Here is a 12,300-nt window from a genome sequence, read left to right as displayed (position 1 = left end):
AGAAACGCATCTTGTTCTGTTTCCAACAAAAGTGTGCAGGCTTCTGGGCCCAAAGACACCAGTCAGCCAGGTCAGAGTGATAGAGGTGCAACGCAGTAATCTAAGACCGCAGCCTACATCTTTTCTCTTTTCCAAGGAAGAACAATAAAACTTTAGCACTTGGGAAGTTTCACTCACTACAGGGAAACCTAGATTAGACACATGGAATGGGCTGCAACCACCCCCTCCCCGACCAATATACACAGGTCCAGGTGGACATACATCCTTCATGCATGTCCCAGATTGTCATGAAAACAGGAACCATAATATCGAAATATAGGAGAAATGGCCTGCGCCCCTGAACTTTGATCTCACCTTCACTGCCAAACACCAAGACATAGCCTGGGTTGAGAGAGATGTAGCCAAAGTCACTGACAAAGCAGGCACTGCTCTGATGTTGACCAAGTCCAAAATGGGAGAGCGTATGCCCACAATTGTCAAGCCCAGTGGAACAGTCTACAGAATAAGCCATATTAGAATTGCACAGCTTTTCGAAGTCAAACAGCAGACAGGCTGGAAGAGAAGAAGTTGGTATTTTATCTTGTATTTTTGGCCAAAGTCAAAATACTCAAGAATTGATCTCTCAAAAGCCCCTTTTGTGGAATTGTTGTCGAGCGTACAACATGTGCTGGATCTCGATAAGAAAAGTAAAGAATACACTGAGCTAGCACTCTAGACACGTTTTGATCATGGAAATAAATAGAGATCAGTTCAATGACTACACCTTATAAAGAGCTCTCCGACCACGGTTTCAGTTTTGAAAGGAGTCAGACTTCAGCTGGCTCTAGGTAACATGTAAGTTGGACAATGTAATGCAGCAAATTGCGTCTTTAATTAATCTGCTTTACGGGGCATATTTTTATTTTGGTGAATGAGGGCCAAATAAAAAAACTAAATTATGACTTTTATGAGTCAGGGAATCACTAGTTACATTAAAGTTAAATGAAGACAAAGCTTTAAATTGAGTTACATCTGCAAATACATATAATACACTTTGAGTCCCCCAAAATTAATTACATTTACAGGCAATGTATTACTTAAGGAAAAGCTAAACTAATTTAGTGCAGTACTGGAGCAGGCATTAGGAGGTCTGTAATATACAAATATATTCCACTTTACTTTAATGAAGTTGGTAGGCATGACCTAAAGTATCTCTAAATCATTTAACAGCTCTACCCTCTCTTTACCACAACTGATATCATTTTTACAATACTGCAACTCTGCTCCCTCGTTTCATTCCTCCGTTTTCTTTAATTAGTTGATAATCTTCAGGTGTTAGTTCATCTAATATAAATGCAAATGCAATCCTCTGTCAACAAATATAAACTGATGGACAAAGTAGTCAAGCCTTACAGTCACTATTAATTCCATTAAGCTATGAAGGCTATTCACAGCAGAGAAGCCCTTTTAAATTGATTCTGGAGCGAAATAAGGTGTTTACATCTCACATCATTACTAATTAAATATCCCTAAATACCTTCCCCACCTACCAGGTGCAGACAAGTTTTGTAGAGGCAGTATAAAAATCAAGCATTCACAAGGAACAATTACAACTTGGGCAACATGCACAAGGGATACAAATGGACTCCATCGTTCACCTAGAAACCACACGCAAAAAGACAAATAAAGGCTTCATATATGTTCTCCACATGATTAAAAGGCAAAGGGTGCAAATGGCAAGGAGTAGGCTGGTATTTTAATGAAGAGAGCCAGATCATTGTTTAGCAGCTCAAGACAGGTACCCCTGTGTGAGACTCTCATATTGCTGAAATTACTGCCAGTCACTACATTGAGGATACAGAAACACACTCACTGAGAAATGAGGGACACATTGGGAATCATCTAGTTATCCTGATTACTAGCAGAATAAATTGAAGCGCCACCAGAGACCATGAATGATTGTCCGGTTTAGTGGAGTTAAAACACAGGAATACCTAAAAAAAGCATAAAAGAGCAGTGCAGCATTTCTAGGCTATGCAGAGAACATATGTCACAACCTGTTGGAGTAAATGTTGGATTGCTCAACATCACTACCCTTGGGCAACAAAGTATACAACTGCAGTAATTTACCAGCCAGGAGCATAATATTTTTGGGTGCGTATTACCTTGAGGCAGAATCACATTAGTGGGCTGCCCAGTAACCCCTGACTACAAAGGAGCCATAGAAAAGTAATCAGAATAACACACTGTAATGGACCATTTGTTGACGCAAGTTCATGTTCTGCGCTGCTGCGTGTGCAGCGCAGTCTCCATGCCTCCTTCATCCTCGACATTGGTCTCATTGAAATAGTAATCTTCTTCAACACCTGGGCTTCAAAGGACTTCCTGAAAGCCTTTCCAGCAGTCTTGTAGTGTCTATACATCCACTTTAGTGTCTCTGCTCATGACTCTTCCTGATCATCCCTCAGAGTATCTTTCGAATGCAGATGTGATGGTTATAGAACTATCCTCCCAAACCTAGTCAAGATCAGTTCAAATCAGAGCTACTTACATAAACATTTCAGATTTCTTTTCTTAATAGAAGCACAACTTAACCCTAAATGGAATGCCTTTCTAATTCAGTGAGAGGAAGAGAAGTCTGTACTGTGCCCAGTTTTTTTTTTTTTTTAAGACTCCACAATGAACTTTGTCCTTCTTAGAACTTTAACTGACAAATTTCAACAGCTCCTGAAGGATGGGTTGTTCCATAATCTACAAATATATTCAAACATTTCCAAATACAAATCATACCGATGATTGCGTATAGTACAGAGGAGGGCACTGAATGAGAACTTACCAAACAGGAGACACCAAGGTCATGAAGCTCCAATACTGCAGATATCTGGTGTCTGAACCAGTGTGGCTTACAATAGTAAAGAGGAATACAAAGAAGTGATGGACGGAATACATGAAATAAGTTCAGCCACTGGTAATTACTCTGTCTGTATCCCAGTCCATCGTTTTTTCCTCATCTAAGTCACCTTAGATTAGACCTAGCCATATGCTATAAGTAAAATGAAAGATCCGCTCTGAGCCAGAGCATACGCAACCCAATAACTAAAACGGTATTGCAGCATGGCTACCCCCTGTAGACGGTATAAACGGTAAGTTAAAGACTGCAAAACAATCATTTAAAAACATTTTATTCACAGATCCTGGTGTTGCTCATTTAGAGTCTTGACAGGACTTGCTGTGAAATCTAGTTGGATTTCATCCAGAAACGAAAAAGACAAAAAGACTGCAAAACATTTGAGCTGAAAATCATGGTCCCTTGCTCTGCATAGGAATTTCCAGAGTGCAGAATAATCGAGGATATATTCACAGAGGAAGGAAACGCACTACTTCCAGTCCTGCCACTCACGTACCAACAGGTTGGGAATGAGTGAAAGCCCCATAGTATGAGCATTATTATTATTATTATTATAATATATATTTCATCTTACCTTGGGTGCTTTCTCTGCCTTCAGTTTGCGTACCAGCTCTCCTTGCTGAGTCACTTTTTCATAGATGGTGTTACTATCTCCGGAACTGAAAGGGCTGCTTTTGGGTTGGGTACCTTCAGCTGACTTCACTTCTGGTGGATTTCCAGGTTTATAGTCTTGCCCAGTGACCTGCTTATATTCTGCTTTTAGAGACAGAAGCTGTTTCACAGCTGCATCCACTTCAGCCTTTTCTGCCTTTTTAGCTTTCAAGTCACGTACTAAATCGCCTTGAGCAGTGACTTGGTCATAAAGAGAAACTGGGTGTTGTACTTCTGTGGGAGATGGAAGTGGGGAGTAAAGTGGATCAACGGTGACAGCCTCTACATTTGACTTTCCTTTTGGTGCAGAAGTGGTCTGTGAAAAAACACAATTTAAACCAATATAAAAAGTTATTCAAGTCTTATCACGTCACAACCACCAGTTTTACTGATACTATTTGTTTAGTGTCATGTCTATCAGCATTTCTTTTAGATCCATAAAAAGATCACATTTCCACATGCACTATATATAGGGACACGACATCGGTCTGTTCTTGGCATCATTTATGTACAATTAGTCGAGCATTCGTTCATAATGGTCCTGTAGCTCCTCCTGCACATTAAGAGCCCATAATAATAAACTGTGGTATGTTGCCTGGCCTGGCCTGGCCTGGCCCAGGCAGACATTGCACAGTGAGGTATGTGAATTATTTATGGATGCAATAACTAATTAGGCAAATCTGTTCTTTATTTGTAAGGCATTTTAAAAACCCTTAAATATACAAACACATGTAGAGATACTTACAAATTCATTAAACAAACACTAAAGTGTTACTCAAGCAGCACATCATGATCCGCTGCCACTGCTACAACAAAATATTCTGAAAGGCTGTTATAATAATATCCCTATGTGAATCCCCAGCATGCAATATCACAATGGTTCCACGGATCAGAGACTCCCTTGCTGACCCTTAACAGGGGTTAAAGCTTGCCTCTTCTCTGGACAAGGATCTCCTTACTCAACCCACTGCAAAGGGATCAGCTTAATTTATCCTCTGGACAGATTTCCTTACTGTTCCCTCTGCAGAGGAATGGACTAAATAAGCCCTCTTAACACAAACCCCTCTTGCGACCCCTTGTGAACCGCAATCTCCGAGGGACCTGCTTCGCGTACTCACTGGCCTGAGATAGGTGCTGCTCCCTTGGACAGAGAACTCCGTGCAGTTATAACTGAACAGAGATTTATTTGCCGTTTCCTGATTGCTGTCTCTCTCTGGACGGTGACATTCTGTGCAGTCTCCTCTAGACGGGGACCTCCTTGTCATCACCACTGGACAGAGATTTTTTTTTTTTCACGTCAGATGAACAGTTACCAATCCAGGGTTCCCCAGTTACTAGAAGTGGCTTGCTATGCAATTCCAAAGTGCTCTATTTAGGGGTAGTATGGTCGAGCAGCCTTAGGCTTAACAGAGGAGTGCAAGACATTTACAAAAGCACACAACAGTTAATAAATGAGTGACACGGCCCACAAAACGAGATCCACACCAATTTCTAAAAATAGAAAGTATCTTTACATATGTTTAGGCATACGAGAAACATTGTGCAGGTAAGTACGTTTTTAAATAGGAATTTTTATCTTCAAAAAGTGGACATTGCAATGTCTGAGTTCTGCAATTGGGCTGAAAAAAGTTGTGCAAACAGCTAGAGTACAGTGACTTACAAAACCAATCTCCTGACGTTAAGGTGAGTAGTGGGCAAGGTCCAAGGCAGCACCCTCAGCGGCACAGGGGCGCAGAGTGCAAAACAGCATCGGGTGCCCAACATGCCCCAACAGATCAGTCACTGCGAAAAGAGGCTGCAGGCTCTGGCCAGGAGGCCAGCCAAGCTCAACCAACAGTGGGGCTCAGGCCTCACGATGCTCAGGCACAGATAGGCACCTTTACTTGTCGTCTTCTCTATGGCTCAGGGGTGACGGGTGCAGAGGTGTCCTTAGGTGTAGGGTTTTCTTTACCAGAGCAATCACAGTGGAAGGGACCTGCGTGCAGAGGCTGCTGGAGTCGTCGGGGAGTCCAGAAGTTGTGAAACCACAATGCACTTGGACTCTGGAAGGCTAGTGAACCTTGTAGGTACTGGTGGGCCACTTCAACTCAGGTGCAGTGGGGACTTCAAGTGTCGGGATTTGGCTGTTCCAGAGTCTTCAGAGTCCCTTCTTTTGGAGTCTAATGGAGAACAGGTCTGCTGTTCTTGGGAAGTCTTGAGTTTTTATTGAAGGCAGGCAGTCCTCCCGGGTTTCTGGAGTCACACCTACAGAAGAGTTGATGTTGGTGCAGATTTTCGATGTGGGATGCAGACAGGTTGGAGGGGTTGGTACCAGGTCAGTGGATTCTTGCCTCCTCTTCTGAGGTCACAGCTCTTCGGTGTCTTCGCTCTTAGGTCATCAGGATCTGCTTGTATAATGCCTGGGGCTCCCCTAAATACTGAATTTAGGGGCACTAGGGGTATGTAGGGTAGCAGTCAATGAGCTACTTACCCTTAGGATCACTATGCCCCTAATATGACCACTTCCTCTGGTAAGTGCGCATAACCCTGTCCCAGAATTCCTAAGTATGTCATCACAAAGATGGCTACTCCTAAAAATAAAATCGTGTCCACACTGCAGTAGCCCACCTTAGTGGTGGTACTAGCCTGGGGGTGGCAAGCCTACCTTCCTAGCTAATGTTCCCACCTGTCCAGGTGCCAAATAGGCTCTGAAGAGGGGGGTGGCTTCCTCTCCTGAAAGGGGAGCCAGATTTGCATTTCAAAGGCAGTAGCCCATTGAGGCTTAACGCCTTAGTAAGGATAATCAGCAGGTGTAAGGAAATGCCTCCTTGGCATGGTTTCCCCCTGACATTTTGCCTTTGCTGATGCTATGTTTTGAATTGAAAGTGTGCTGAGGCCTGCTAACCAGGCCCCAACACCAGTGTTATTTCCCTAACCTGTACTTTTGTTTTCACAATTGGCACACCCTGGCATCCAGGTAAGTCCCTTGTAACTGGTACCCCTGGTACCAAGGGCCCTGCTGCCAGGGAAGGTCTCTAAGGGCTGCAGCATATCTTATGCCACCCTGGGGACCCCTCACTCAGCACAGACACACTGCTTGACAGCTTGTGTGTGCTAGTGAGGACAAAACAAGTAAGTCGACATGGCACTCCCCTCAGGGTGCCATGCCAACCTCACACTGCCTATGCAGTATAGATAAGTCACCCCTCTAGCAGGCCTTACAGCCCTAAGGCAGGGTGAACTATAACATAGGTGAGGGTACCAGTGCATGAGCACTGTGCCCCTACAGTGTCTAAGCCAAACCTTAGGCATTGTAAGTGCAGGGTAGCCATAAGAGTATATGGTCTGGGAGTCTGTCAAACACGAACTCCACAGCACCATAATGGCTACACTGAAAACTGGGAAGTTTGGTATCAAACTTCTCAGCACAATAAATGCACACTGATACCAGTGTACATTTTATTGTAAAATACACCCCAGAGGGCACCTTAGAGGTGTCCCCTGAAACCTTAGCCAACTACCTGTGTAGGCTGACTGGTTCCAGCAGCCTGCCACACCCGAGACATGTTGCTGGCCACATGGGGAGAGTGCCTTTGTCACTCTGTGGCTAGTAACAAATCCTGCACTGGGTGGAGGTGCTATCACCTCCACCTTGCAGGAGCTGTAACACCTGGCGGTAAGCCTCAAAGGCTCACCCCCTTTGTTCCAGCACCACAGGGCATTCCAGCTAGTGGAGTTGCCCGCCCCCTCCTGCCACGGCCCAACTTTTGGCGGCAAGGCCGGAGGAGATAATGAGAAAAACAAGGAGGAGTCACTGACCAGTCAGGACAGCCCCTAAGGCAACCTGAGCTGAAGTGACTGACTTTTAGGAATCCTCCATCTTGCAGATGGAGGATCCCCCAATAGGGATAGGAATGTGACCCCCTCCTCTTGGGAGGAGGCACAAAGAGGGTGTAGTCACCCTCAGGGCTAGTAGCCATTGGCTACGGCCCTCCCTGACCTAAACACACCCCTAAATCCTGTATTTAGGGGCTCCCCTGAACCTAGGAAATCAGATTCCTGCAACTTAAGAAGAAGAGGACTGCTGAGCTGAAAAACCCTGCAGAGAAGACGGAGACACCAACTGCTTTGGCCCCAGCCCTACCGGCCTGTCTCCCTCCTTCGGAAGAAAACTGCTCCAGCGACACTTTCCCCAGGACCATCGACCTCTGAATCCTCAGAGGACTGCCCTGCTTCAAAAAGACAAAGAAACTCCAGAGAACAGCGGCCCTGTTCAACAAAGACTGCAACTTTGTTTCCAGAGGAGCAGATTTAAAGACCCCTGCAATCCCCGCCAGAAGCGTGAGACTTGCAACACTGCACCCGGCGACCCAGACTCAACTGGTGGAGAAACAATGCTACAGGGAGGATCCCCCGGCGACTCCAAGACTGTGAGTAACCAAAGTTGTCCCCCCTAAGCCCCCACAGCGACGCCTGCAGAGGGAATCCCGAGGCTCCCCCGACCGCGACTGCCTGACTCTAAAATCCCGACGCCTGGAAAAGACCCTGCACCCGCAGCCCCCAGGACCTGAAGGATCGGAACTCCAGTGCAGGAGTGACCCCCAGGAGGACCTCTCCCTTGCCCAGGTGGTGGCTACCCTGAGGAGCTCCCCCCTTGCCTGCATCGCTGAAGAGACCCCTGGGTCTCCCATTGAAACCTATTGAAAACCCGACGCGTGTTTGCACACTGCACCCGGCCGCCCCCGTGCTGCTGAGGGTGTACTTTCTGTGCTAACTTGTGTCCCCCCCGGTGCCCTACAAAACCCCCCTGGTCTGCCCTCCGAAGACGCGGGTACTTACCTGCTGGCAGACTGGAACCGGGGCACCCCCTTCTCCATTGAAGCCTATGCGTTTTGGGCACCACTTTGAACTCTGCACCTGACCGGCCCTGAGCTGCTGGTGTGGTAACTTTGGGGTTGCTCTGAACCCCCAACGGTGGGCTACCTTGGACCCCAATTTGAACCCCATAGGTGGTTTACTTACCTGCAAGAACTAACAATAACTTACCTCCCCCAGGAACTGTTGAAAATTGCACTGTGTCCACTTTTAAAATAGCTATATGTGTTTTGTGTAAAAAGTATATATGCTATTGTGATTATTCAAAGTTCCTAAAGTACTTACCTGCAATACCTTTCAAATGAGATATTACATGTAGAATTTGAACCTGTGGTTCCTAAAATAAACTAAGAAAATATATTTTTCTATACAAAAACTTATTGGCCTGGAATTGTCTCTGAGTGTGTGTTCCTCATTTATTGCCTGTGTGTATGCACAACAAATGCTTAACACTACTCCTTTGATAAGCCTACTGCTCGACCACACTACCACAAAATAGAGCATTAGTATTATCTCTTTTTGCCACTATCTGACCTCTAAGGGGAACCCGTGGACTCTGTGCATGCTATTCCTGACTTTGAAATAGCACATACAGAGCCAACTTCCTACAGCAGGTCATCCTGTGGGAGGGGTTGTTAAACCCTCTTCCTGGACAGGCTTTTGTTCTGGGCTTCCTGAGAGCAGAAGGCGGTCACCATAGGGGTCCAGAACAGAGTCACAGGTGGCAGGCTGGCAGAAACTGGTCAGCGAGCACACCAGAGGCTGGAAGGGTTTCAGGAGGCAACTTCAAGGTGCCCTCCGTGTGCATGTATTGGTAAATTCAACACTGGCAACAGTGTGGGTTCACCAATACAAAATGTTTGATTCCAAACATCCCTATCTTAAGTGAAGCCATCATGTAGCTGGGGAACTCGTATTGACCAGTATCCAGCACATACATTTAAAATGGCTTGCTTGGTCATACTATGTCCGAGAATCGACAGACATACCAGTGGCATAGCTATTTCTGAAGATATGTCCTCACATGTAAAATAATGCACCTTGCCTTAGGGCTGTAAAGTCTGCTAGAGGGGTGACTGACACATTGCACACACTTTTAGGAGACATCACACAGGATGTGTGCCACGTCTTGATTTCAATTTTATCTGCATCAAGACACGCAGCCTGCAAGGTAGCCTGCCATGTGCTTGTTGATGGGTCCCTTAGGTTGGCACAATTCAAGCTGCAGCACTTAGGGACCCTCTTTACTGCCCTAGGTACCAGGGGTACCATTTACTAGGGACTTAGAGGGTGCTTAAGGTTTTGCCAACTGGGGAAACTGCGGTTTTGGGAAAAAAAGCTTTATCACTGGGGACCTAGTTAGCAGGCACCCAGCGCACTTTTAGTTGAAATCCCCACATGTACCAGGCATAAAGTGGGGAGGAGGATAACCATGTAAAAAAGTGGCACTTTTTACACTGGTGTATGTGCTCTGACCACTAAAGTAAACCAAAATTTGCTTAAAAGCTGATTGGCACATTTAACTTTCCTCTAAGGCAATAGAATATGGTGCAGCAATACACCCATGGCATGAGACGGTAAATGCCACTTGTGGACTGCCGCACCTATTATGTCATCCACTACAGTAGCATTGAAAGCATGGCTTCAGGCCTGTGTAGCTTGACAGCAGCAGCTTGAACCCTGCTGTCCAGACCAGTCAAAATACCCCTTCTGAGAGATAGGAAAACCCGATTTTAAATATTACATAGCTCATCCCTTAGCACACCTGGCTGTGCACAAGGCAGGCAGCATAATGTTTACAAGTGCAGCATGGGTGATGTAAGAAATGGTATGTTCCTCCTCTGGCTAGGTCCAAAATGACATTGTCAGTGGAAAGGCTGGAACTGGAAGTTGGCAAAAGTCAAAGTATAGATTACACACTTTAATCTAGAACTTTTGACCTGTCCCAGCTACAGATTCCATTTAAAAAAAAGTATATTTATGTTATTAAAAATGAAATCTAGTGGTGAAGTCTGAATAAATATATTAGAAATGTAACTTTAAAAAGTTGCCTTTATTCTCCCTGAAGGCACCGTAGGCTACTTTGCACTAGTTATCCAGCAACTGCCCAGCTTGTCCTCAGCCTGAATTAGGTGTGAAAGAGTGCAAAAACTCTTCCCAGAGGTGTGGGAAGATAATTTTTTTACTGCTTGCAGGAAGACCAGTAAAAGGAAGAGACAGGGAATTGTTTAACTTAAAGGGGGTCTGGCCTGTCAAAAGTAAATATCAAGTGACACATGAGAAAGGTCCCGTCGTCTGTACCCCTAGTCAGGGTGCACCAAATCCAGTGGAGGGAAACTACCCACAGAACTGCTTTTGAGAGACCACAGACCCTAATTACCCTGGCCACATTCTTGGGAAAGCACACAGGAGCTTCACAAGTGGAGAAGAGTTTGCCGGTGAGTGTGATGGGCACTGTGGAATTGTTTGTAGTAGGGCAAATAAGAACAGCTGATGAAGTGGGTAGGGTTGTCACCAGGACCTTTGAACTCATTGGTTAGGAAGTGCCCAGGAGTCAGTTCTGCCTCTTAGATTGTGTCAGGCATAAATACACACCCCCACAGCACCTTCCCAGAACAGTTCCTGTACAAGATTAGAAGAGGACTGGACATGCAGTCTATGGGTTGAGAGGAGTCATCAAGTCATGAAGGATCGAAACGGCTTACTTTTGTACGCCAGACAAAGAAGTTGACTCCAAAGATCAGTTGGCTGACCTGTGCGTGACTACGTTTTCCCCCCAAAGTGCCCAGATGACCAATGGCAATTGGTCCTTGAATGGTCTTTGTGGTCAGCCACTGCCTGACCCCCTTGAGAATATTTAGGAACCCTCCCCTGAGGCTCTAAGCCTAGGGGGCCTTACAAGTATACTACTGTGGCTGCTAGGGCACAAGAAAAAAAAATGCTTGGAAACTGTAGAAAATGTTTCCTCCAAAGCTCCAGGGGGACCAGCAGGAAAAACTACCAGATGAGCAGTTCCATGGTATTGGTATTCATCTCTGTTCCACTGAAGGCTACCAGTACCTCAGAAAAGCTGACTAAGTCCCATTCTGCGTTGAGATTTAAAACATTTTCAGCAAGAAATCTCCAAAACTCCTGGGAGACAATCAGCTGCAAGTATCTGGCCTTCTGTTCCATAGTGGTAGCTACAATTTCAGCTGCAGCCCAATCAGAGGATTTTTCTCCTGAAAAAGTGACAAAGTTCCTCCAAACAATTGTCAAAGACCCTTTCTGAAGTAGAAGCTTTGACTTTCATACTTGGACCACAACCAATCCACTGCTTGTATCTAATCACAACCCCATCCAAGTCACAATCGTGCCTATGTCCCAGGATTGTGCTTTTTGATGTTATTTTCACTTAAATCAATAAGAATTCATATATCCTGTTAACCGTATTGGATTTGTATTATTTTGATCTCATTCTATTCAGAAATTGTTGTATTTAATTTAGAATTTGCAGTGGAGTTATATTGTGTTTTGTGACTTCTGCTGTGTAAACACTGTTTAATTACTTTACACATTGTTTTTGATTAATGCCAGACTACTTCGTGTCACATCACCATGGACTGAGTACATATATATTTTATTTGTATGCTATGTAGCAGGTGCCTTATCCGTTCAGGCAGACACTTGCCTACCCAAAATAATGTTCCACTTTCCTTCACGTTTTGAGAAGCATACGCTAGTTGTCGCCTCTGGAAAAATGTCCCTCCTTTTGTACCCATCAGGAATTAGTCCTCCTGTTGCCTTAAAACCAATGGACACAGTTGTTCCCTCCTGTCACATATGTTCTCTACACAGGAGTTATTTAAAGCCATGTGCTAAAATTTTCCAGGCACATTATATTCGCCCACTGCCAACTTCATCATGCA

General features: G+C 45.0%; 1 protein-coding gene across 3 annotated transcripts in view; it reads right to left on the bottom strand.

Annotated features, from left to right (window-relative positions):
• Window positions 1-12,300, bottom strand: part of EPRS1 (glutamyl-prolyl-tRNA synthetase 1) — a 488,457-nt gene that overhangs the window by 281,529 nt on the left and 194,628 nt on the right. For all 3 annotated transcript variants that reach the window (XM_069233874.1, XM_069233875.1, XM_069233876.1), the window contains exon 18: window positions 3,462-3,854. In XM_069233874.1, coding sequence (XP_069089975.1) covers window positions 3,462-3,854 — 393 coding nt within the window. The remainder of the gene's footprint in view (window positions 1-3,461; window positions 3,855-12,300) is intronic.

This window comes from Pleurodeles waltl, chromosome 5, assembly GCF_031143425.1.
Source record: "Pleurodeles waltl isolate 20211129_DDA chromosome 5, aPleWal1.hap1.20221129, whole genome shotgun sequence".
In the NCBI taxonomy this organism is placed as follows: domain Eukaryota; kingdom Metazoa; phylum Chordata; class Amphibia; order Caudata; family Salamandridae; genus Pleurodeles; species Pleurodeles waltl.
This window is presented reverse-complemented; position numbering and strand designations above follow the sequence as displayed.